Consider the following 27,609-nt stretch of genomic DNA (forward strand, 5'->3'; position numbering starts at 1 on the left):
TTAGATGAGGAAAGAATATCCAATTCTTTTAATTACTACTATCCTATAAACACAAGTAAAGAGAGGTTCAAGCGCACTGTAATAATACTGATTTCACTGACCCCCTTTGCTTGAACAAGGAATAGAAATATCATTAAGTGTTACTGCTTGCATTAAAGCATGAACCTAACTTTGCAATTACTGCATTACAATGTATTTAATTATAGTGTTTTTACATTAACACGAATGTAGCTTTCCTGCTAGGATTTTGGGCACGATCACTGCTGAGCTAGAAGCCCATTTTATTCCTGTAAATAATGCCTTAAGAGTGTAATCCTAGAGCACATTCAGGCTAAGAAGCCACACATTTGCTTTATGTTCTCTGTCTCTATGTCATGATTACCACGACCCATTTTAAAGCACCTTAAATATTTATTGAAATAATATTTCAAGTGTTAATTACAGTGGTAATGAAAACAGCCAAATGCCACATATCAAGAATGAGTGTTTATCCGTATTGTTAATGTGATATGTTAGATTTCATTAAGCAGTAATGGGGTAGCAAATGAGTCACAAATTACAGTTGCATCTGTTACTAGACCACATTAGTGCCAAAATAACTGCAAATGCAGCCATAGGGTTATGTTCATTAGCCAACCACTTCTCATGGCCAATCCATCCTTTGTGTTTGTGAACTAAGGGATACACAGGAATCAAAATTTACACCTTTTGTGATATAACAGAGGAGAAGTCAAACGTCTCCCTGTCGCCAGCCCAGCTTTCAGGTCCAGAATTAAGTTACAGTATTGCACCTCGAGTCTCGGCAGACTGACAGTAGTGCAGACTGCAGCAGTCTGGGACCTCGTCATTTCTGGTGTGAGACCAATAATGACAGCTGACAGGTTCTATATGCAAGCAAAGGTTTTACTTGTGTTTCAGTTTCCATCTTTTCTCAAGCGGTTATTAATTTATATCATCATTAATGGTTTGAAGGATGACAATTTGCAGCAGTTAATGAGATCTTTCACTGAACATATCATTTTTAAATTAACTGGCATTAAGTCACTCTTTCAAACAATGTAAATAATACATAAAACAATTTCCCCTGCTCTCAACTAGGATCCTGAACTAATGCAAACAAACAAATCCCAGAGCAGTGTTGCATGTCCAGAACAAGACAGAGTGCCTATTTTGGGACTGCCAACTGCCCGACTTGATCAAGACCATCCTGCTTTGGGTACATTTAAAATGGCCTAATTTCAAGCACTGGATTTCTATTATTAAGTAGCAGTGGACCCGAAATACTATATGAAAGTTAATTTGACTCACAAGAAATTTGAATCAACACAGCTCATTTGTTTCCTAAATAAATGTCGGCAGTGTTGAAGCCAGATACAGACTCTACTTGAATAAAGATCTTCTCTGACAGACACGTGCACACGTACAAACACGCACAGACCCTGAAGATAACTGGCAGTAAACATTTTGCTCAAGGCATCTTAACAGGTGTTTAGTTCGTAACAAACCTACTGTTCAAACAAAGCTGGCTGGCTTTAAAAAGCACGGGAAGCTGCTGTAATCACCCACACTCCTTTGTACGTTTCTCTCCTCCAAATTATAACGCCGATATAGAAGGATGCATTGTACTTTGGGGATGGAAAAGAAAAGAAATAAAGACCGGAATTAAAATATTTCATGTTTACTAGTGGATAAAAAGGAAACAAAAGATGTGAAATGGTCAGTGCTGAATTAATGTTGTGTGTGTGCTACAAAATTGTCAGTTTTTTATGAACCATGAGAGTAGTATAAGCTGTTTGTGCTATTTTACTAACATATCAATAAAGTGGTAATTTGTTATACAGCCAAATCCAATGTAGCTGATATTCAGACTAACAACAAAGACAGATGTTGCTAATTAAGTACGCATTAAAAAACTGTTAATACTGATACTCCATTAAAGCCATATGATAATGAGACTTAAATCTTTAATCAGTATGTATCAGTATACAAACTACTTTAGTATATGAAACTTTTTTTTTTTTTTAAACATATAGAGTTTGCATTTGAGAACAAAGCAAGATTTGGATGGCAGGTCCAAAGATGGCTTTGGAGAACAGTGTGCCCTAACGTGGTGCAACTTGTCCTGTCCTTTTTTAGCAGACGTTCCACACACCGAGCCTTGGGGATGAGGAGTTTGAAATCCCACCCATTACGCCCCCGCCGGAATCGGACCCTGCACTGGGGATGGCAGATATACTGCTGCCCTTTCAGGGCCTTGGCGACCAGCTGCCTGCACAAGGAAATGAATTTACACCTCAGTTTCCCCCACAGAGCTTGGATCTTCCCTCTATTACAATATCCCGAAATCTTGTGGAGCAAGACGGTGTCATCCACAACAATGGATTGCATATGGTAGGTCCAGTTCTTTTTGTGTTTCGGTTGCAAAATCTTGTTTGTCAAAGCATAGTAACGTAGATTTGTGTCGTGTATCAGTTTTAATTGACTTCTCCAAAGATGTGTGCCATTTCTTGGTATTGTGGTCCAACCAAGCATTTGCCAATGTTCTGCATTATGTGCAGCCATATTCTGTATGAGTGATGACACATGTTGTCAGTGTTGCACAGCAAACAATGATATGTTATTATTTAGTTCCCTAAGGCAGTTGGCAAATGTTTAAGGGTTTAATATTGGTGGATTCAGGAAGATAAACATGGTTGTTAACGTACAGTGCAATGCTATACCGTGTGTAAACAGGTCTCTTGTAAAGAAGCAGTCAGGCTTTATAAACATAGAATTTTAATTTTGGGAACAGGGTTGGAAGCCCATGTCCATTGGCATCATGTGAATCCCAACTGCTGCTAGATTTCAAGAATTTGTTGTACGGTTGATAATTGGCAGCATGAGTTGAAGCACCATAGTGTTGGCCAGGGTGAACTACAGCATTTAGAAGGAATTGTTTGACCACATTTCAAATGTAGGACCCACGCTTGACAGCCTGCAGGATATTCTGAAAGCACAGTATTGAAAGTAGTTCAGAAAGGGATCCAGACACCTTATACAGGCAGTAATATACATATATATTTCTGTTTTCTGTATACCCCATGGGCTAGATCTTTATAATAATTATTATTTTTAACTACTAACAGAGTAGTAGGGATGCATTAACTGGACATGTACTCAGAAATACAGGGCCATAAAAAGACTTGTCCAGTGCTACTGTTGACCTGAGACTGTGGCAGGTTGAGCCTCATTTCTGTGTTCCTGTGACATTTTGGAGCCCTCCAGAAAGGGGAGGAATGATCTGGTTGTGGGGAAGGGCTGAGTGATGGGGCTACTAGGCCAATTTCAGTGATAGTTGCTGGTAATTAGAACACTAAAAACCAAGGCTGTATTAAGTTATCTCCAGAATCTGTTCATACTGTGTGGCTGCGATCGTGGTGGGAGAGTGTATGGGGCAGTTTCCACTTTCTTGGTGCTTCCCCTTTTTTTTTCTTGGTGATTCCCCTTTCAGCTTTGGAGGGTCTCCCCACCTTTGGAGAGTCTTCTTTTGTGAGTTTCTCTAAGCTTCGGGCAGTAACATTCCTACTCCTAGACATGAGACGTAGCTGTGAGTCAGTTTATCATACTTAGCATTTTAAACTCAATGGTTGCCATTAGAATTAGTTTCTGTATTGCATATTAAAGCCAGAGTGAATGTTTAGCTTCAACAGTTACCTTATATCAGCTCTAGTTATTCTGATCAGCTGTTTCATAGACCTTTTGCTAAACTTGTTGAAGTGCAAATACAAATTTACTGCTGGACTATAATAAAGGTCACTATGTTATTATAATTTCATGTACTTTTTTTTTCCTTTTTATTATTCTGGTGAGTGACAATTAATTAAAGAATTACAAATCAACACACAGTAAATTTCTCAGGAATTTTCCAGGCTTCTGGCTTCATTTAAAAGTTTAATGTTTCCTTTGAGGTAATGAAGAGTAGCTAGCCCTAATACAGAAATAAGCACAAACTGCTCACTCTTTAGGAGGTACAGAGCTCAGTAACTCCACAGGCACAAAGCAGGGACTGCCTGAAACAGGCCTTGAAGGATATGATACTTCTTTTCAGATCTCATTATGCATGGGCTTTTTTATGCCCTGGCCATGCTGGGTGACATACTGAGTGCCAAACACAGAAAAAAATTAATAAAACTTTAGAGTTCGGAATGTTATGCCTGAAAACTAAAGCAGTGGAGTGCGTGTGCGCTGAATGCAAAGAAACTTGTTCAGGAATATGTAATAAATACCATAAGCTGGATCAGTCTTGTGTTACATGTGAGAGAGTCCCCCCAGTGTTACCAAGTGGTTTGTAACCTGACCTTGATTTGCCTTATCATTTTGCATATTTTCACTGAATGCCATTCTTCCATTAAGTCAAGGTTTACATTGACTGCAACGGTAAGAATTTCTTCCCATATCGGTCAAAGGGGGAAGATCTAGAGAAGCTCCTGCCTTCATATCCCAATAATCCAGTGATATTTTTGAGGGTGACTGGCACTTCAAAGCTGTGGTTTTGGGACTTGTGTGCAGTTTTGTCACAGAGAATTGATGAGGAATGGGGGGATATGATACAGAGGAGCCATGCGGGGAGGTTCATGTGTCAGACACTTCCTGACAACTGCTAGATTTGTTTTGTACTGTGAGATGGAGTGACCCCTACCACTGCATTTTAGTCAGTGATCTTTTTCTCCTCTGCTCATAAATGCTGGGTGACATCAGGAATTTTAAAAATACTAACGCAGGGTCCTTGCATAGGTTTCCCCTGAACTCACATAATGCTCCTTAGTTCTCAAATTTTCCAGCCATTAATCTGTATTTTAAAAATAGAAAATGAAAACAGTACATCATATTTTAGGTGAAAAATGTGCACTTTATTAAACTGGTAAATATTTATTAATAATATTAGAATTCATCTTTAAATTAGACATTTCATGAATTACCTTGCCTTGGAGCCATAAAAACTTTATTGCAGCAATAAAAAAAATGTAAAGGAGGCATTTTGACTATGAAATTTCATTTCATGGTCAATTGAATTTACTATATCTGAAAGAACTAAAGATGGGGCTGTAAAATAATTATGATGTTCGTATACACTTATAGAACAATGTTCTTATCCAGCGATACTAGGATAGTCTTATTTAAAGGCTGTATTAATAATGTATTGCTAATCACTAAAGCTTCTTTAGCTGAATACAAACTTAATTCTTTTTTTTAAAATATGAACTGCATTGAGTTTATTGGTTATCTTGTGAAGCATTAGAGAGCTTTACTGTAAGCCATATTCAATTTAGATAAATGTAGTCCTACCCTGTTGTAAAGTCCAGTAGAAGAATTTCACCTTGAAGAAATGTCATGAGATTTTAAATCACAAATGTTGAAAAAATAAAATGGGCTCGGACAGAATTATGATTAATACTGTGTGTCTTTGGCTTTTTGCTATGTACTACCTGACATGTTCACCTATAAACTTGAATGCAGAATCACCAGAGGCATGGTTAAAAATAGGTTATGTCAAGGTTTTCCTATGTCTCCCTTAGGATATGGAGTTGGCTAGCTACTTCATAATACTTCTGCAAGTATCTCATATATTTCCCATAGGAAGACAGACAAAAAAAAATCTTTTTAACATATTCTTTGTGCATTGTTATATTGAAAAATTCATTCACAGTGCAAGGAAGATATTTATTCACTGTATAAATGTGGCCTAGCAATTATTAAAAGCTTGTATTGATGAGTTAACAATTGCTCATACTATTAGGAACAAGGCAGTTCTGGACACAGAGGAGCTGGATCCAGGCACACTGAATTATACTGTGGAAGGAGTGACAATTTGTCACAATGCTGATTAACTTCATTATTATTGGCAACAAACACAACACATTTATCTTACTTAACAGCATTTTTTTACGTTTAAAAACAGACAACAGCAAGAAAAAAAAGGTGGAAAATGAAGGAAGGTAGATTAGTTTTCACATTTTAATAACATACAAAAAAATCCATATATTAAAAAAAAATCACTGAAAAGTGAAGTGCTGATGTATGTTTGACTCCAAAGAACATACAGATTTAAATGATGCAAATATTATTCTTATAAATGCTTGAATATAAGTAAATAGAAATCAACAGGAATATCCTCATTAAAAACCAACCCCCAGTATTTTATATTAATGCTCTGTTTTCTGTTGAGCTGACCATAGAAAAATTATTTTAATCTGCAAACTGTGGCAATTCTGTAAAACTACAACTTGTGCTCCTGAGGGTTCCTTTTTTTAACACCTCTCTATAATCTGCCCAGCCTGCTGAGTAGCATTGACATCAGTAGTACATCAATTTCAGAAAGTGGATTATTTTTACTAGACAGCTATTGTGACATATTGGGTCAGTCATAAATGAAAGATATTCATGCAAGCATGCAATACTTGTAATGAAGTCTCACTCTGACCTTCTGTATGATTGATTCTGTAATTTAGTTTTCTCAGGCAGTGCCTGAAATGAAATGAAATCATGTTGAACAAGTTTTGAATACCCACAGTGCACCAGGAGAAGAAAAATCTGCAGCCCCAGAGGCTTGAGAGAGAGCAGCTGAACGATTTATCTCCATGCTATTATAGCCTTTGCCAGCATTCAACATTTCTTTTTTTTTTTTTTTTTCTTATTTGGCTTAAGTACTTAATTCTGCAGGTAGCTGTAAATGGGAAAATAAAATGCTGTTCAGATTTAAAATGACAGGACAGGAGTATGTGCAGGGGACTGATAAAATATCTTGAATAGAACTGACCTTTCATGTAGCTGAAAGTTACTGGGGGATTCATCCTCATAATTACCATATAGATTATTTTTATTTCTTTCCTGCAATGAAACATTTCAGAGAGCAGTAGTGCTGATTGAATGAAAATTGAACTTGTTAACATTCTTTTCAGCTTAGCCTGTTGTACATAACAGAAGGTTAGCTTTGATGAATTTCAAAATTCTCTTTCTGGTATCTAAGAAACAGACAGTAAAATAATTGTCTCTTTTCAGTCTGATTTTTCTCTTTTATTCAAAAAAGTACAGATGTTACAAAAACAGACTGATAATTTTACATGTATTGCTCCCTATATTCTTTATGCTGCTGGAGAAAATGTGTTTCCTATTCGATGAAGATTTGAGCCTGTTTATATTTTATAATTGTTGCAGTGCTTTCAGTGCATTCAGGATTCTGCACAGATAAGGCTAATTCATAGTGGAATAAGCTCATCTTTAATTACATTACTACTTAAGAGTGGCGCTGTGCTCAAACTAAAGGCATGGTGGTGGCTATTGCTTTTATTTCAAGAAGACTTTTTAAGTAAACAGCACAATGATGTGGCTTTAAAGATCCAAGTTGCAAATTTCAGCTTATTAAAGGCTGCAGAAAACAGAAATATTACTAATGTTTCAAAATAGTGGTACCTTTTATGTAAAGGTTGAAATCTTAGAGAGTTTATTCTCGGATTATTAATTTAACTTTTCAAGGGACAGATTAACAGAAGATTAAAAATTGCTTTCAAGGTAATTATTTCACTACTCACCTGCACGGCTTTAATTTATATGTTTAATTTTCCTTTTACAAAGAAACTACTTTGTAAATCTCTCTTCTAATATCCAGTCTGTAATCTTATATTTAGAGAGAATGCAGTAGGTTTTCAATTAATATAACATTATAACAACATTGTTTAATGTGTTGCAGATGAAGCAGTTGTTTCATGGGTCATTAATGTGTTTAAGGCCTGGAACGGTCTTTTAAAACAAGCGCTTGTTATTGTTATGAAAGTGTTTATTGTCATCTGTAATCCAAAACATACAACTAATTCTGGGAGGTTAAAATTATTCATTTATAGGAATAGCAGCTATTCTTACTAGGGATTATCTTCACAGTTTTCTTACCTGTATTTGTCCTTTGAGGAAGGTGGGCTACTGAACTCAAGTTCCAGATTAACATCATAAATCTGGTTTGCATTGGACATTGTGGCTGTTTCTAATAATTTGTGGTACCAGGAAAAAATAATCTCAAAACTAAGGAATCACAACTTAAATGATGTTCTCATGGCTCAGATAGGTGACATTTGGTCATATACAGAATCTTTCAAACGGTGGCTCACGCTTCATGAAATTAGGCTGTTAGGGCTCATTTGCGATTTTGTAGCTCCGGTGCCTGTTACCAGGCTGGAAGTGTGTCCCTCTGTCTTCTGCCTGCAGATTTGGGCTATGGGCATCACTGATGAGCTTTCAAGTCTTTACAGAGATTTTTACTATATATATATTTTTTTTAATTTGTATATGGTTAAACATTTTGCGTCTAATGACATAGCTGTGCATTTTTAGTCACCATTCAGAGAGCACGTATGCCCACTTCACAGGGCCCCGGGGGAGGTGGACGATGGGCTGCAGCCCCGCAGGCCATAGGCAGCAGTTGTTTCTGTACAGAAACTGCTACAACTTCCACGGGAGATGAAGACAGCGCAGCCTAATGATATACTGAATAATAGAGTTTTTAATAGTGTGTAGATTCTTATGTCCTCAGTGACATTGTAATGCTTAGAGTAGATAATATAGTCACTTTTCTGTGAGACGTGCTCTTTCCTCCTTTCTCATCGATACGGAGACAATAGGCCATCTGTTAATGAGCTGCTATGGTTGGAGAAGGAAACGGATTCTCGTGTTCTTTTCAAAAGTTGGTAATTCAAAGCAGAACAAAATCCTTAACCGAATTTTTATTCGTCGCCTGATGGTCGGTGTAAACTATTTCCTGTCTGAGCAACCACGAGAAGGGACCTGTCTGTAGGAAACAGCGGCAGCCGTTCCCAAAGACACCTGTCTGAATAGCAGGTACTGCGGGTGCTGGGGGGAAAAATAGTGGAAGCAGGTTATTAACCTACCCAGCTATGAGGGACTTCCACGTGGAAAAAGAAAAATACACGAAGAGTCTGGGAAAAGAAGACTATGCCTGCGTGATATTCATAATGCCTACATCAGGATCCATTAACTCCACAAGATACTGGGAGGTGCCAAATGAAGGCGCGGAAAGTGCTGCATCCACCAGGAAGCTGTCAGGAACCGGCAGTACACCTAAGAAGTAAGCTCAGAGGGAGTGTGGACATACCTGACCGTGGGCACCAGCTGTGTCTTAAGCCTGGGCCATGGCTTTGAACTCTTCTGCCTCCTGAGTTTCAAGTCAGGTGTGAGCAAACCCTGACCTGCTGCTTCCTGAAGTCAGCCGGATGAGGCAGGTGCTGGTGCTGGTCTGCTGCATGTGTTGTACCTGGACAAAGGCTGCATTGGGTCCAGCCTCCCTCATTCTTGGGTCAGTTGAAAACTGCCTTTGCAATTCCTCCTGTTCTCTATTGTTACCAGCCACACTTCCTCATGGACAGCTTACCCAATACTCAGCTTTCACCTCCAGTTCTCAAGCTATAAAGAAATATGGAGTCTTTGTAGAGTTTTAGATTATATTCTATGTTGCCAGGTAGCTGGAAAAAAAGGGGGGGGGGCGGAAAGCTTGGTTCTGATAATATGGAAGATAATGAGACCTACTTTTCTGATTTGCTTAAAAAAAACAAACAGAAGACAACAAAAATCCCAAAGACAAAAGCACAACACATCAGTACCAGCACTTGTGGCAGTGTTAAACAAATGCCACCTAACACCTGAGTGTCGTTTGTCCCTCCCTGCCCCCCCCGCCACATTTCTCGCACAATTTATGTTACCTTTGGTAATGTTTGTCGGTTGTCATGCTTCCTTGCAGTCTCTCCCCATGATGCTTTCTGCATAATAAGGACCTTTGAAGTCTGCCTTTGATTTGGTAACTGAAGCACCTGGAGTTGCAGAGGTTGTAACAAAACTGCTAACAGCACTTATCTGACATTGCAGGACTTCATTTCAACTCTCCAGTGTTTGTTTGCAATGTGCCTTTGCTGTTTGCATACAGCAGACCTAAGCTTGTACTGCTAATTTGGATAGAAGCTCCTCGTGCCAGCAGACTGATCAGATCAGAGCCCAGATCTGTGATCTGAGTCACGCGCCTTGTGATCATGCTGTTGGATCCCGTGTCCAAAAGGAGTGTGATTCAGAATGGCTTAAAGTATGGTAGGCAGCCGGGGAGGGCGGGGAATGAGCAGGGTACCTGCTTTTAAAAGTGTCTGCAAAGTGGTGTAAAACTTGAACTATAAATAAGTTGTGAATGAGATGATGCTAAAGCATCAGTAGTGGCTGCTGTGGGTGGCTTCAGCAAGCCCAGGGTGCCATCCATCTGCAAGAGCAGAGGCCCTTCCAGAACAGGAAGGCTCAACATGCAGCAGAGACAACCAAGAAGCATTGCCCCTTCAGCCCACTTTGGGGACTGTAAGAGGAATGTTTCGGGTCATCTTTCAGACAGATGTGGTTTGGCAGGAAAGTAGATTGATGAGAATGAGGCTCCCAAACCACAAGAGCTGTGCCAGGCTGGCTGGGTGACCTGCTTGAGCATTATGAGGAAAGTCTTTTATCGCTTGCTTTGGCTGTGTGATTTTGCCCAGCTGTGAGCATTTAGTGATTCCTCACCGTGTAATGCAGCATTATGTTAGAGATACCTGAGCCTGTTGTGAACAAGCTGGTACCGGTGGGGGCACAGAGCAGCGGGGCAGGGGGAGCCAGAGCTGGGGCTCAGGGCCGTCTCGGTGTGGCAGGTGCCCAGGCTGCTTGGCTCCATCTCTTGGCACCAGCCGCATCTCTGAGGTGGTGCTGCACCACCTGGCATAGGTGTGCTCCTCCTGCCTGCTCCCCGAATGTCATTCCGTAAAAGGAATCATTTTAATTTGTCATTTGGTGGTCTCAGCATTGTAACCACCCGACGTCACTGGTCAGGCTGTCTGCTGAGAAAGAAGTTCTGTGCTACCCAGGGGTAGAACGAACACCAGCCACAAGAGGGGTCACTGACCTGAAAGAAAAGCATGGGGAAAAAAAAAGAAAATCAAGGGACAGTAGATGAGAAAGATTCAAAGAAAACGTGGTAAATTAGTTTGGAGGTGGTAGCCATAGAAGAAAATCATATAGCAAGAGATTTATTTCTAGACAGAGGAATTTCTACAGACATCTGAGACTGACGGAAAAAAAGGAGATAGTTGCTCAGTTTTGAGGAATGAATCAGTGGGCCCTAATGTTATTTTTTTTTTCTCCTTTGTGCCTCTTCTCTGGGTTATGTGCTCTTTCTGTGTGAACAGAAAACAGTAATTTCTGATGTATTGGGACTGGGGGAGCGCACAGACCAGGAGATTGCATGCTCTTGATGTCTTTCAGGCAGCAGAATGTGCGTAAGCCTCCCGTCACCAACCAATCTTTCAGATCTATCTGCAGACATCATTTTTTTTCTCTGACATGTACTGTTTGTTGTAGCCTTTATTTGGGAATTAAATTAGGTAAGGTTTACTTTACTACAGAGACACAAAGGAAAGCCTAGGAGTGTTCTCATTGCTAGAAAAAAGAAGCTGCTGCTTGTAGTGGATCTCCTGATAACTGTAGTTTGACAGATCATCACCGATCACAGTATCTGAAGGGGGGAGAGGAAGGACACTTCTTTAGTGGTGGCGTTACCAAGTGCAACTGTTTTATACTCTATTAAGTAAGGATTTAATCTCTGACAGAGAAAAGCATCCTGTTAGTTTGATTTGTTTTGACTGGCAGCGAATTCCAATCTTGTAAAAATTTAGATTAATGGATTCTTTTATCTCTATTTTGCTTGTGGAGAAAAAGAGTATTGAGGATTTCTTCTGGAGATATGCTGACATGCCCAAAACTAAAGGCAGTAATTTACAGGCAAGCACAACTGAGGATTCCACTCTTTACATTGAAGTGCATTTGCTTCAACTCAAATACTTCAAAGTATTACATCAGCTTATGTTATATTGACAGTGACAAATTCCTAAGGCAAAAGAATATGTAATGTTTTAAGTCAACTTCCGAAACCAGGGCACAGTGAGCATAAACATAAATGTTAGCTTTTGCGTAGTTTTTTTTGTTGGCAGATTTACCACAGACTTGACTACTTTTCTTAAAAATCTGGCTCATGCAGTATAGGGTCAGATCCCAGCCCTACATCTTGGTGGAGGTGTTGCCTATTTACATGATTGAATATTGTAGACATTGATTTTAATCGAGACTCCATTGTTACACAAAATGGTCTAAAAAGTATTTTCCTAGTTACATTTCATATATCCTGTTGAATGTTTGTGGAGTTCAAAATTTTGTCAGTGTAGAAATCCAGGATAAAACTATTGTCTGCAAACAATACTCAAAATGCAGGATAAGTGGAAATTACGACATCTCTAGAAGTCATGGCTGGCCCTCTGTACCATTTATCTATCAAAATAAATACTAGCTCTGTTAGTGGCTCTATTATCTACTGGATACCTAATAACTTGGTGTCAGAAGAAGGAACTATCCTTTATTACCATAGTTTTTCCCTTGTTTCTCAGGGGTATGTTTCACTTTGGCTGGATGAGGTACAGAAATTGTTGAAAAACACCTTTAACTGTATACACTGTATAAATTAAAGTATTAGAGTTCACACCTTAAATTAAAGTCTCATTACTCTGTTTGCTTTCCTGGCTGTAAAGGAATTGATTTTTATAAAATTTTGAGAACTTAATACTTCTGCAAATCAAACTAAAACAATCTACATATTTTGCATATGCTGTGAGACATGTCCTTTGGCATGACTTCTAAATATGATTAAATAGGACTTCTTTGACATGACTCTCTAAATAGATTAGAATAGTTGAAAGTAGGATAATTTGTTGGATGGATAACCTCACGGTGCCTTTGATGTCTTCAACACATCAAATGATGAAACTCTTCGTAATGGGTGCTATTCGAGCTATTCAGGAATGACGACAGAAAGCCAATTAATTTTCAGAGGGGAAAACATTTTGGACCATATTTTGCTTTTTAATTTATTTTCTTTAATAAATCAATATGTATAACTGAAGAGACCAGAGAGGTGGCTGGCATTTCCCTCAGTAAATTTATCTAAACCATATTTTTTTGCAGCACTGTGTAGGATTACAATAGAAACAGAGATCTGAGACAGTCATTTCAGTCTGCAGAGGAATCACACAAGTCATTTCTCTTTGGTTTTCCATTTCATCCATTAAGTCCTTGTTTGATTGTCAAGCTGAGTAAACCAGTGGTTGAGTTGTGCCTGACTGTATGTTAATATCAACAAGTTTTGCATAACTTCAGTCCAGAACAGTACAGCATATCAGGTTCACTCAACACTTCCTTCTGTTCACTTGAGGAGTCCATGATTTATTTTTTTTCAGAACTAACCTGTCATTTCTGCATTATGTGATGAAAATCCTGAATGCTTATGATGCTCGTAATGCTTACATACCGCTTCTACTTCTAGTTAAGTTTATGTAAGAAATGAGCATGTGTTACTCTCTAAAATTTTCACAGTACTCTCAGTGGATTATTTTGAATGCACAAGCTTTGCCTTTTCAATTTTTATGTAGTAATATAATTAGGGTGTCTTGTGGATGTTTTACTGTAATTGTATTTCCATGCGTTCTCTTGATATAAGATGTTTGTTGTTGTTAAACATTTCTTTGTTTAACATTTCATGCATAATGAAATGCGGATCCTTTTGGTTCAATACTGGTCTTTGTAAAATAAGGAAAAAAATAAGAGGTGAGATAATTGATGGAAAACTTGCTTTCTTGATTATATACTCCTCCTTAGATAGATTTTGTTTGCTCAGAATTTATATACAAATGCTGCGAACCTCATTGTTACTATCGACCACCCTGCTTTCTAGCTACATACCAAACCACTGTACAGCCATAAACAATGGCTTATGCTTCCTTGTCTGAAACCTCGTCTGCAGATAGCAGAGGCTATTGAGGCCCACAACACCAAACCGCAAAATAAAAATGAAATTCCCATTCCTTTTTTTTTGTATTGATTAGCCACATAACTTTAATTCCAAGTGCAGAAAATAGATGAATTCCTGGTTATCATATGCACATAAGATGTAATGAGAAAAGATTGGAAATGTTATAAAATATCATCTTTTATATAGTAAGTCTTACCTGCTTGGTGCTAGAGAGTCAATTACAAGATATTGTTGTTTCTAATACTAGCTTCTAGTGAAGTTTTTAAAGATTAAAAATTGGGAAGAGGTATAGAAGAGAAAAACAGGAATTAAATAAGTTGATGAAAAAACACAGAAGCATCAAATAGCCTCAGAAGTAGCCTCAGAAGAAGTGACAGTTAAGAATTCATGGGCTTTTGTATAAAATTAGATTCTGGGTCAATGCAAGTCAAGAGAATTTAGTCTCAATAAAATCGTAGATGCAACTGAAATGACAAGACTTAGAGTAAATCGTTTGTAACCCATGTCATCATATTTCGTTGCCTTCGTGTAAAGGCCCAAAAAGCCTGTTTTGTGTAACAATAGAGAGAGAGCAAAGGCTAGCCTTTTAGGCCATAGAACAGCCTTACGAAAGTACTGCCTGCAATATAATGAAGAAAGTTGCTTTTTATGAGAGAAGGTAATTCTGAAGATCTCCACCTTTGCTTTAACAACACATTTTTTTTCTTAATGCAATAAAGCAATGTCTGTAAACTAGAAAGGAATGGAGTAATATGCAGAAAGTGATATCCTTTTAAAAAGACTTTGAATGACTTCCAGATGCTGCTGCCAATACAATTCTGAATCAAAATGACCCTCTAGTTAACGGTCGTAAATTTTCACAGAAAGGTGCCCTGAAGCAAATGGGTATTTCAGCCAGTAAGTCTGATGTTTTGATCTTTCTGTATCAGTGCTTCACTTTTGGCACATGCATTCATCTCTAAGGAGCTATGCTCCTTTACTGAAAATATTAAAAGACCTTAAGAAGTAGGAAAAGCAGCATGGTGCAGTATGGATGATGAACCGAGGGGCAATGGCTTGGCAAGCAGGGGGAAATGAAGATGAGACCTAGCATATAGGACCTGGATCATGAGCATGTGGAGTTAACTTCATCTGTACTGGGTCCAGGTGCAACACAATACGTGTGCTTTTATGCTACAAAGGCTTTCTTTTCTATATCTGGGTTTCAGCAGAAAGACACAGGCATGCCAAATTCAGAATTAATAAGTTATTGCTATAAGGAAGTGGTGTGCTGCAGCACTTACACATAAGATGGATGAGGCAGGGCAAGCTTCTTCTTTAACAAGTGCATCGCTTCTTTGTACTACTGCACTTGTCCCAGATAAGAGGTTTCCAGGAGCACAGAGCCCACTGCTTCCACTGGGAAAGAGTAAGAGCAAAGTCACTTGGGATAAACCTCAGTGTTGATACAGATTTTTGAACACCAATCTGAGCTTATACAAACTTAATAAGAGAGCACTGGAAAAGTCATAGTCTGCTGTGGAAGTCAGGTGGGCTCTATGCTGGGCTCTCAGCATTGCAGTTTTGCTCAGTGGCATTTCATTAAGGATCATTGTACCTGCTACTAATTAGGTTATTAATAATGTGGGTTATTAATAATGAAGGAGTTTTCAAAATCTAGTGTACTTCTCATGGTTGTGTCTGTTTGAACAATGGCTATAGATTGGTCAAGTTGCTAAATCAATTTGTGAGCTATTTATTCTCTTCACTTACTAACCGGTTAAAAATCTTCTATTTAAATGTTCCCTTATTGTGCATTGGTCTGTGTGTGGTTAAAAAATAACAAAACGGAGTTGTTCATAGTCAGATTCCAGTTGACTTTTACCTTTGGGGTCTGACTTCCTTTTATTTACAACTGTGATAAGTGTTGTGTAGATGAAGACGACTTGCCCTCAAGAAATAGTAGAGACAAAAACATGCAAGCACTTGAGTTTCAAAGACATGAAGTACAAGAAAAATAAACTGGTGATTGGTGCATAGCTTGCTACTTCCACATGTGTTTGATTGTTGGATTAAAGATAAAAACATATCATTTTGTATGGTGTTGGCAAAAAAGGATTTTTAGGAGTGATTAGGATTACTTGAACAGTTTTCTAGAGTGCTGCTGCGTCTGCACTCGAGATGTGGCAGGGTGATGTTCTTTGTCTGAAGGGGATTTAGAAGTTATTTTAAACAGGGTTGTTTTATACCTACTGCTGTTACTGGTAACAGCTATGAATAATTGAATGTCAGTAAAGGAAGATGCTTTTCTCTCCGCACTCCCTCCCCGTTTTGTTTGCTTTCTGCCTTTGACAGCAGTATGTCTACTCAGTTGCAATGTTTTCCCTGTCATCAGTCAGCCAGTTGTTTATGTGGATATTTCACATGGCATCAAGAGAAAAAATGTTTAAAAATGGGGAAATACAGTTTTTATTACCCCCAAAATATGACTGGGGGAGAAGCAAAGTCTGAAGCAAGCGTGGTAACTGTTGCTGCGTTTCATTTATTAAAAATGTATTTAATTTGTTAAAAGAAACAAGACAAACCACAAGCAGACAGTTTCAGTTGCGTGAGTCTGTAAAAATAACCTTACTTGCTAATGCTGTATGGTCACTGTTAATGACTAAATACTGTTTCAATCTCTTTCAGGATCAGAGTCACACACAAGTTTCTCAGTACCGCCAAGACCATTCTTTGATTATGAGATCCATTGTCCACATGACTGATGCTGCTCATTCAGGAATTATGCCTCCCTCTCAGCTCACCACCATTAACCAGTCTCAGCTAAGTGCACAGCTGGGGCTAAATTTAGGAGGCACTAACTTGCCACACACTTCTCCCTCCCCTCCTGCAAGTAAATCAGCCACTCCTTCCCCATCCAGCTCTATAAACGAAGAAGATGCAGATGAATCAAATAGAGTAAGTTATTCTGTGCTTTGTAGTGAGTAAGCTTTACATGTCTATATTCTGTGTTTTCATGAATGTGGCAATGTCATCCCTGCTGCAGTGTGGTCATATAAAACACACACTTTACTGTATTGTGGGATATGTGACTCATTTGCCGTTTAACTTCTTAGGAAGTTTCCATGACACCTCCAAGATAGCAGAGGTCAGAATATGCATATCTATCTATTTTCAGCTGAATACATTAATAATCCATTTTAGATTTATAGATCTGGTGAATCTCTTTGCTCGTCAGCTTTGGACAGTTTTGTCGTATCAGTGTTCACTGGAGTTATTTAAAATATGGTGTGTTCAGAAAGAAATAAAATAAGATTTCTTCTATCTGAAAGTGTAGTTAATTTACAGTTCAACTTATTAGAAATGGAAAAAATTAACAACAAAATAGAGCAAAAATCTTATTATAGCAGTATATTTAAAGGGTTAACTCAGACTGTTCCGTGATAGGTTTTCTCATTAAGTTAATGGAAATCGTGTGTAAGGAAAGAGTATTGTACAGGATCCTGAAAATATCAAAGTAAAAGGACTGTGAGAGGTATATTTAGAGCCACAACATCCGTTTGCTGCCATAAGTCATTCACCAGAAGAGGGTATGGGACATGAGGTGCAACGAGGACTGGAGGTACCCCCATCCTTGGGGTGCTACTCCAGGTTCCCCTGTTCCTGGGGCAGGAGGAGGTGTTAGGTGCGGGGGACCCCTGACCCCACACAGGGAGCACTGGGTGTGGGTGGTGGGCACAGGGGGTGTTCGCTGCAGGTGGAGAGAAAGTGCAGAGCTGCTGCTGCTGCTTCTTGCCTCAAGTGTAAGGTTTTTTTAACCCCTGACCTGTGTCAAAGCTGGCAGCCTTAGGTCTGGGAGCCAGGAAATGCCTCCAAGCTCTTGTCTTTTGAGTCTGTGCTGCAGGACTTGCATCTTAATGGAAAAAACATAGATTGCCTGTTCAAAGCACGCTATAGATTAAATCTTTTTTTTTTAATAGAAATTCAGGGTGTCAGGGTGTACTTTTTCAGGTCAAGCTTGTACGATTGATTCTGAACCATGCTTACGATAGGTGGTAGCTCTTTAGGCGTTTAGTTCCAGTACATCTGATGAGAATAACTGAGAGTAATGCTATTTGGTAGGAGGAAGGCTTGCACAACAGGACTCTCCAAAATGTTGCATACACGGTAGTTTTATCCATATGTTAGTAAGCCAGACTGTCAATAATTTTTCAGTATTCTTCTTATATTTCATGCATATATAGACTGTTATTGCTGTTTCTCAGGCTACTGGAGAAAAAAGAGCTGCCCCAGATTCTGGCAAGAAGCCCAAGACTCCAAAGAAGAAGAAAAAGAAAGATCCCAACGAGCCACAAAAGCCAGTGTCAGCATATGCCCTTTTCTTCAGAGATACACAAGCTGCAATTAAAGGGCAGAACCCGAATGCTACGTTTGGAGAGGTTTCAAAAATAGTGGCATCAATGTGGGACAGTTTAGGAGAAGAACAAAAACAGGTAAAAAAAAAAAAAAAAAAAAAGGTGCAGGGATGTCTTACAAGAAGTAATATAGTAATCCTTGTAAAGAATCCTCCTACCTCTGCTCTGAGCAGAGCACACTGCTTGCTGATGTAGACTTCTTACTCTATAGAGTTGCATTGATTTTTTTCAACCTGCTGAAGATCTGGCATCTAAAAAGCATTTTGTTATAAGAGCCAGTAGGTAATATTGAATGGATGCATTTGTCTTTCAATTTTAAAGGGCAGTTTGTAAAAAGCTCAGGTGATACTGTCCTGGAGTCCTGTTAAGACAATCTTTTGATGATTCCTATTTCAAAGCTCTTTTTTCCTATTAATCAGAAGTTAGAATAGGAAAGGGGAAGGTACAGCACATTTACCTTTCCTTTGATCTGCCTTATGAATTTGTTACAAAGCGTGTTGATTTCAAACCTTTGAAGCCAATCCTCTGTGCCTCATTACAATGTCGTGTGTGAAATGTTATCTCCAACTCAAACTTGGTACAGAATGATGAGTGTTGTTCTTCCTTGAGGGTTATTCTTCTTACTATACACATATAACTCCTACACATGGATTGGAAAAAAATCCTTTGGGGCTCTTTGCCTGTTGATACTCAGTGCAGCTTCTAGTCATAGTTAATAGTCTGACAGATGATGATCATTTAACAGATGATCATGATTTAAGGATGAACTTTAAATTTACTGATGATCAGAGATATAGATTTATTCAATTTGTGCTTAACTGTTTTTCTTAAGCTCTGTGGGATTCTCTAATACTGGCTTTGGGGAAAGTGAATTGTCAAAACTCTGTGAACCATGTTTTCTAAATGTATGATTTTTTTAAGTGCAGTTTGAATACTTTTCAAACAAAATTACTGCTTAGGTGCCTTTTTTTTTCTACTTTGTACTACTTCAGATACTTTTCAGCATCTGAAACACTCAGTGTCAGTAAAATATCATTTCCTAGGGAGGTGAAGTGTGCATAGCTGGTATTTTCAAACAGTCGGCTGCTTGAGCAGGTTTTTTCCTTCATGATAAATTGACATAAATTGTGGTGAAAGTCCAGCAAATAGACCTGGAATTCTGTGGCCACCTGCAAGAATATTTAATATTACGTGGGCTTTTTCTTCCCAGGGAGTGTTTTCTGTTTTTTAATCTGAGCTGTTTGTTTCTTTGCAAGTGATTGTGGGAACATTCTGGCAAAAACTTCCTAATAACTGAAGTTGGTGAAATTGTGGTCTCTTTTAATAGGTTTATAAAAGAAAAACTGAAGCTGCCAAAAAAGAATACCTAAAGGCACTTGCAGCCTATAGAGCAAGCCTTGTTTCCAAGGTAAGCCTAATAATGTCTTCAATATAATGCAAGTTAGCTTTTGGCAATGTTGTTTTAAATGTGGAGGCAGGGATGTGCTGTTATGCAAAACAAAAGTAGAATCCTAGGATTTCTGTAACACAGTTCTAAAAGTCATTGTGCTGCTGCTTGAACCCTGCAACAGAAATTTCATCTGTCTAATGGCACAATAATGATTACCAAACAATAAGTTTGTAAACGTACATCATCCATTATCTTTGGAAGCAAAATAATGCACTTCACAATAGAAGTAAAATATAGTCATGAAAAATACAGCGACCTTTTGACATTAAGATTTACAAGGTATTTGCAGAGTTTTTTTTTTCTCCTTTCCTCAAGTGCTACTTCTCCAAAGACAAACTTGTTTGGCACGGACTTGGAAAGCAGTTACTGTATGACAAAGCTTAAGTATTTCTTGCAGGTGAGGGGGAAAAATAGTAAGTCTGGTGGCTCTGAATTTGGAGAGTACTTACAAATGGAATAGCTGGCAGTGAGCCACACTAAATATTGCAGCGGATCCCTAGTTAATATAAAACTCATGTGAAGAAAACAAAGCTCTGTTGTCTTATTTGAGAATTTACCTTTTTAGCTGCCAGCACTAGGTTGATTGTATATCTGTTGCTTCTGAATATTGTAAATAGAAGTATGTTTATGTCCATCTGACGTATGTATGGGAATCAAGATGGTTATTTCTCCTGTAATACTTCGTAAAGTTCAACTACAAAAATATCCTTGATCACTAGAAAGCAATAGACTAAACTGATGAGATCCACCTCCTGAGAATGAAGAATACTTATTTGAATACACAACTGCAGAGCATTAGTAAATTGTATAGAAAGTTGCTGTGTATTTTAATTAATGCTTAGAAATACAACAACAGAAATTAGGCATACATAGTTGTGTTTTTCTGTTGTCTCTAGGACTTAGATAATATCCTCAAAGTTTTTAATAATGCAATGCTAAGTGAAATGGCAGCTGGAATTCTAAATACCTTTGATGGAATTTATCTTGTCAGTCCTAAAGTCCCTTTTCAAAAACATCAGAAATCATATTTTCTCCTTAAATCTGTGAAACCTGGGTTGCTGAGTGACTTGCAAAAAGATAGGGTGGAAAGTCCAGAATTCATCTCTCCTTACTTATGACATCCTTGCTATAGCTTTGTTACCAAAGGTTCTTGCTGAGAGTAGGGATAGTACAGACATTTCTGAGGCAAGTTTTGATACATTCTAAGGTAAATGTCTAAAATACGTCAATTAATTGTACTGGAAGAGAGTTTTTCTCTCCATTGTCTTTAAAGGGATTGTAGGCAACTAGGTTACATGTTGAGTACAATGCAGATGTATAAAACTATGCAAGATGGATCCTACTTGTTGGAGCTTTAGTTTGTAAGCAGTAGTTTGAGAAGTTGGGTGTTTGTGCACTCTTCTTATACCGTGATAATTGGTGCATTGGGATACGCTTCTGTTCGGATTTGTCTCCCAAAGAAGTGTTTTGTTGTTGTTGTTTTTAAGTATATAGAGAGTGTTGGGCTCTTTCAACCCAAAGATATACTGTGAATTTCTGGTGTTGAACCAGGGCACACATGAGGTTTTTTTGTCCAATAGAGAATTGGCATTCAGGTAAGAACTGGAGGTACTGTGTACAGAGACAGACGAAGGTGTGATGTAATGGATCAGTGGATCAGAGTGGCCTTTCTCAGACTGCTGATTGATGTTTCCTGATAGAAAACTGAAGATGAAAAAGTCTCCCTGAGTAGCTGTGGCTTTTCTTTCCCTGTAACTGTTTACTTTCTGTAAACAGAAACAAAGTTTTCTCTTTAAAAACACAGGATAACTTAAAGGGATCAGGTCATGCTGAGCCAGGATCTGTACCTTTCTAAATACCTCAAGTGCAAGCAGATAGATTTAAGTATTGAAAGAGGACAAACAAGAAGCAAGGTGGTAAAAGCTTGTAATGCATGAAGAAAGTGGGCAACTCGGAGGATGTTCTGAACCGTGTTTCCTAAATGGACCATTACAATAATTGGATAAATTGTCGAGGGCAAAGTCTTCCCCCTTCCCACTGAGCTACGTACATTGAAGCAAGAGAGAGCAGGAGGGGATTTTGATAATTTTTTAAGTTTGATAGGGGATGATGTCTGTTTTTACCAATACAAGTTTTTGAATTTCTTTTTGAAACACAGGCTGCTGCAGAGTCTGCTGAGGCCCAGACAATTCGTTCTGTCCAGCAAACATTGGCATCCACAAATTTGTCTTCCTCCCTTATTCTGAATACTTCCCTCTCTCAACATGCAACAGTATCGGCATCTCCTCAAAGTCTCCAACAGTCCCTTCCCAGAGCAATTGCTCCAAAACCTCTAACCATGAGACTGCCAATGAATCAGATTGTAGCGTCTGTTACCATTGCACCAAACATGCCAACAAACATTGCAGCTCCATTGATAAGCTCTATGGGAACAAATATGGTGGCAACACCATCTTCATCTCAAGTAAGTCCCTCAATGCAAAGCCAGCAGCACCAGATACAGCAGCTCCAGCAGCAACAGATGCAGCAGATGCAGCAACAGCAGCTACATCAGCATCAAATGCATCAGCAAATACAACAACAAATGCAACAGCAGCATTTCCAGCACCACATGCAACAACATTTGCAGCAGCAGCAGCATCTTCAGCAGCAAATTAATCAACAGCAAATGCAACAGCAGCTTCAGCACATACAGCTTCAGCAAATGCAGCAGCAGCAAATGCAGCATATGCAACACCAGTCACAGCCTTCTCCTCAGCAGCACTCTCCAGTAGCCTCTCAGATCACATCTCCCATCCCTGCCATTGGGAGCCCTCAGTCAGCACCTCAGCAGCACCAGTCACAAATACAATCTCAGACACAGACTCAAGTATTATCACAGGTCAGTATTTTCTGAAGATAAATGATCTTGCAGCATCGCTTTGTGTTGATGGAGGGGGTAGGGGTAAACCATATTTGGCTGAAAACTGTAAATTGTTGATGGTAGTTATGCAGGGATGCATAACAGATCAAATGATTCTCTAAAGTGTCTATTAGATAGGCAATAAAGAACTACAATGTAGCTGTGTATCATCTTTTAGCTGACTATAAATCATTTTGTTTAAAAAAAAAAAAAGCTGTGCTCTTTTTCATGTGATGCCTTTTTAATTTATTTACGCTTTACCTACAATATGTGAATCAAATGGCCTGATAAATACCTGGACCTTATGACTGCAAAATGGCCTTTCAGTTATATGATACAACCCTTCTTTCTCTAAAAGTGAATAATGCACTTCAAGGCAGTACGAACTCATGAAGCCCTTAAAGCACAGTTGTAACTACCTGTAAAATGATGATGATTGGTTTTCATACAATCATGCTTGTATGACATGAGTTAGTTGATGGCATTTTTTGTCATGAAAAGAAATAGAGTAAATCACAGATTTTTTGCCAAAGCTCTTAATTTTCTGTCCTAAATATCTTCAGAAAAACAAATGCAAGTAACTGAACTTAAAGGTTTGATCCATCCTTTCACTACATTTCTCCAGATAAACATACCATAGTTTGTAACGAAATATATATTGACAATTACCCTATTACGTTAATTCCAATTACAGAACAAATGTGAATATTATATTCTGTGTCGAAGTGATGAGTTTCAGATTTAATACACTGTATTTTTAAAAGGGAAATGCACTTAAATAAAACTGTTATTACAAAAAGCTAAGATGAAAAATGCAAGAGTTTTTAATATGCTGTAAAACCGGTAGAATATTTAAAAGAAACTCCACAGCCGAATAATCAATGTAAATATTTTCTTTAAAAGTTGTAAGTTTTCATATCATGTGTTGTAAAGTTTTCATAAATGAGGCTTTAATGTAAACACTGGTAACATGAATTATTAATTGCTACATTGCTTATTGTGTTTTTATGCTGTTTTATACTTTTTTATGAGTTACGATAGCAGCAATTAAGTTGTTTGTATTTTGCTTATCTAAAATAAATGCTTTTATCTTGCTATAGAATAAACACATTTCAGTAAAACTGATGGGCCACAAGTCTTTGATAGAAAAAAGAAAGCCATCAATATTTCCTTATAAAAACACATTCTTAGAAACTTTATTTAACTTTTTGGATTTTTATTTTCTCAGCCATCATGTGTAGATGGGTACTGATCTGGATCAGTTTTGCAATCAGCTCTTGTGTCTGTAAATGCACAAGGCTGAAGAGTCCCACACAACGTCTCTGAGATTTCTGTGACTTTGGAGAGAGAAAACGGGTGGTGGAGTTATAAAGCAGTCGTCCTGCCCTGTGCTACATGTGTCAGCAGGAACAGGATAGGGAACCTGTTTGAGCTGTGGTGGTCACAGATGAAAATAAGCACAAATTGTGGTTTTCTTCAAATTCTTGTATTTCAGTTGCAAACCTAGCCATTGCCCTGGGCCTCCTGCCTGTGAGCTCCTGGCTCTGGCTGGTCCAGGCTGTCTGACTTGTATTTTATTGTGGAGGTAGGAGGTGATGGAGAGGGAGGTATTTCATGGGAAAGATTTAGGAACATTCGCATCCAGCATGTTGTCAAGATATTAGTGCTGTTTGTATATTTTTACTCTTGACAGAGGAGAGAAATCCTTTTTCTTCTTTGCCTGCAATAGCTGTGCTGTGGGTGCAGTCTGACCACTATCCCCAGTTGTCTTGCATGATTAATTACAGCATCTGTCCTGTCAGAAGCTATAATGAAGAGGTCTTGATAAAAATTGCAAATTACCACTGGCAACAAACTTAAACTGCTTATGATAAAATGAAAATTAAAAACAGCAAGTGTCAAACCTGAGCAGAATCCTAATCCTGTTTCAGGCCGTGTCCATGGCTACCATGCTCAGGCCACAACCAAAAAATAATGGAATATAGATTCCCCAAAAGTTGCAGCCAGACTCGTGGATGGAGGTACTATACTGTGTGAGTTTATTAATAATGAATTCAGCTTTGAATATTTCATAATCCTCAGGTACTGTTTATTATGTACAAATATTGAACAGCGAGAGATTCTGATTAGAAATGTATAGATTTCTTGAAGCAGAAAAAAACGTGTATAAATTGAAGCTTTTCATAATAGGTGTTAGTTGACAGCTACCCATGCTCATAATAGCCTTAGTATGATATCTAATCATGTCTGGGGTGGAGGGTGTTTATTCCAGGAGCGAGGAAGCTTGCGTGCATTAGAAATGGCACAGCAGAGGCTGACTGTGAGGGATGGTTTTGTGTGTCAGTTTTAAGCAATGTTACATAACAAAGGGAACCATTTTATAGTCTTTTTGAAACCTTTAGACAACTGTCTTCAGAAATAATTGCTAAACTGCATGTGACAGTAATTGTGTATTAGTTCTGTAATTGTCGTTTTGAAGACCTATGAAGTATCGTTGGAAAAATGTCACTAATGATAAGAGTTAATTACAACTGAAGTCTGTTTTCAACTATTTGCAGCGAGAAGCAGGTGTTATTACACTCATTTAATGATTTAATAAATCCTGAGTTTTATCACGTTTGATTAAGAGCTGCTGAACTACTGATGGTCAATTCCAGGAAAAATAGTCTTAATTACTCCAGCTAAAAAAAATTTCATCATCGAGCAGGACTACATTTTATATATCGAAATCTGAATCATGAAAAACTGCAGCATCCCCCTCCTTGCTACAAAATTATATTTTATATTACCCGCAATAGCATATTGCAGAACATCTTGTGTTTCAAACTGTGCAAGTTGGTGTTCATATTCTCTACGTCTAAGTGAATAACTTTGCTATCAGAGGTCATAAATAAAACTGTTAATTTAAATCACTTAATATGCAATTTATACAGGGAAAATGCAGTATCTGTATGATTTCAGTGTCATACACATTTTACAGAACATTTTCCTTCATATCATTTACAAGTACTTAACTGCTCCCTTCTTTTCCCAAGGTTTCAGATGCTTTATCACCCCGGTTAACCACATTCTACTTTCACATTAACCCAAGTTGACACATGATGAAAGAACATAAGGAGGTTTAATTTTTAGCTGACACAGGGTCATTAGTTTCTAACTTGGAGAACAAAGGCTTTAAATACCTCTATGCAACATAATCTCAATTTTATATTATCACCTGACCATTGTGGTTTGCAGAACAGATGGATTAAATATCTCAAGTTTAACCAGAAGTCTTACACTGACTCTTTTCAATGAGGATTGGACGTTTGAATGGCTCCTTTTCCATTTCTCACTTCATGGAGTATTTTGCAGCACTGGACTTCATTCTAACCTTTCCCTCCCCCCTTTGTTTGGCTTTTGTTTTGCAACAGCTGTTATTATCGTTTTTGGTCAGCTGTGATTGCTGGAGGCAAAATAGGACCAGATGGTGTTTTGCTATGCATGAATGGAGAGTTAGAGGAGTTTAGATTGAATAGGCCAAGTTTGAATGGTGTCTATGCACCACCTGCCCTCTTCAGCAGCAGCATACACATCATAGGAGCATGATCTGTCTCAGACCTACTAGAATTGGATGGGAATGGAGAGAGCCTTGTTGGATTTTCTCCATATTTATTGATCTTCCATGCACTAACAGCATAATGCAGTACACAGTCAATTTGAGTTAATTGGATATGACACAGCATGTACATGTAATCTATCACTGTAGTCTCTGGGTACACTTTAGTTTTTGCTGCCACGAGAACATGCAGTATTAGCCTGCATTAATAGGCTAAGTGGATGGAAGTAAAACAGGATCATTGTGCTGCTTGATTTAAAAAAGTACCAGAGTCCTAAAACAATGCCCTTAGAACTGCTGGAGATGCAGTGAGATACGAATGTTTCTGATTCGATAGGGCGGACTGGGTACTTTGGCACAGAAAAAAAGGATACCTCATTCCCATACTTTTCTAAGACGTTTGCCAGGGAAATTTAAATGAACAGTTCACTAAAAGGATAGCATCATTAGAGACGAGCCTGTGAAGCTCAGGAAGGGCTGTGTGTTTATGTGGAGGAATCTATTTCAGGGCAGAAGGGATATTATATTAAGCAAATTCTGATTACCATCCCCTAAAACACAAAAATTAAAATGAGGCATCCAAATCAGCTTTAGAGTAGCAAAGGGCTTCTTTGGTGTCCTAAAACTGGCTATCGAAGTAGAACGTAAATGCTACAGAAATGTAAAATCTGTTGTACCTGTCATTAAGGTTGATTGAAAGACATCCGGTGCGCAAGAGTTGTGTCTGGATGTTTTGGGATAAAGGACGTGGGCACTTGTATACATAAATTGTTTGAATTGTTGCAGCAATTGGAGGTTTAAAAGCTGCCCTGCGCGTGTGACTGGGGGGAGATTGCGCTCTGCCGAAGTTGGCAGTGGCTGCTTGCTTGGTGTCTTTGTCTGTGGTGTCAGGTAGCCAAGCGAGCTACTTTATTATGAAAATTGCATTCAACTGAAAAAATGCTAAATATTTTCAAGTGCCTGTGGGAAAAGCTAGGTTTGTATTAAAGGATTTGGTTCTTAAAGTCACCGAGAAACTAATGCTTCTCAGGTGCATCTGAGGGAGAGAATTTTCGATTATAATACTAAAATCTTTCAGAAGAGAATGTATGACTTTGAATGAGCTGTTCTGACACTTCAATAGGCTACACGGGAGATTTATAATGTACTCTGTTTACCACTGTTAAAAAGTAGAAGTGGTATTTTAAATCATGGTTTTATCCAAGTTCCTGCAGTGTTAACTTCTTCAGCTTCTACACAAACTGAATTAGTGCGGAGTTTTGTTACGAGGTTTGAAGCGAAATGCAGTTTAATCTTTTAGGGAAAAAAAGTTGAACTGATAATAGTATTTGATGTGGGGTGGTTATATGGGTGCTTCCTACA

The 27,609-nt window shown here is 38.3% G+C and overlaps 1 protein-coding gene across 6 annotated transcripts in view; it reads left to right on the forward strand.

Moving 5' to 3' along the window:
- Positions 1–23,770, forward strand: part of TOX3 (TOX high mobility group box family member 3) — a gene marked incomplete at its 5' end in the record, with an annotated part of 76,944 nt that extends 53,174 nt beyond the window's left edge. For 4 of the 6 annotated variants that reach the window (XM_080552891.1, XM_080552895.1, XM_080552896.1 and 1 more), the window contains 5 exons: positions 2,137–2,391; positions 16,571–16,840; positions 18,148–18,375; positions 19,625–19,705; positions 21,906–23,770. In XM_080552891.1, coding sequence (XP_080409017.1) covers positions 2,137–2,391; positions 16,571–16,840; positions 18,148–18,375; positions 19,625–19,705; positions 21,906–22,643 — 1,572 coding nt within the window. In that variant the 3' untranslated portion in view covers positions 22,644–23,770. The remainder of the gene's footprint in view (positions 1–2,136; positions 2,392–16,570; positions 16,841–18,147; positions 18,376–19,624; positions 19,706–21,905) is intronic. The other 2 variants (XM_080552892.1, XM_080552894.1) reach the window with 1 other exon arrangement.
- Positions 23,771–27,609: the final 3,839 nt, after the last annotated feature.

The sequence above is a fragment of the Anser brachyrhynchus genome, assembly GCF_964034855.1.
Source record: "Anser brachyrhynchus genome assembly, chromosome: 12".
NCBI classification, from domain to species: Eukaryota; Metazoa; Chordata; class Aves; order Anseriformes; family Anatidae; genus Anser; species Anser brachyrhynchus.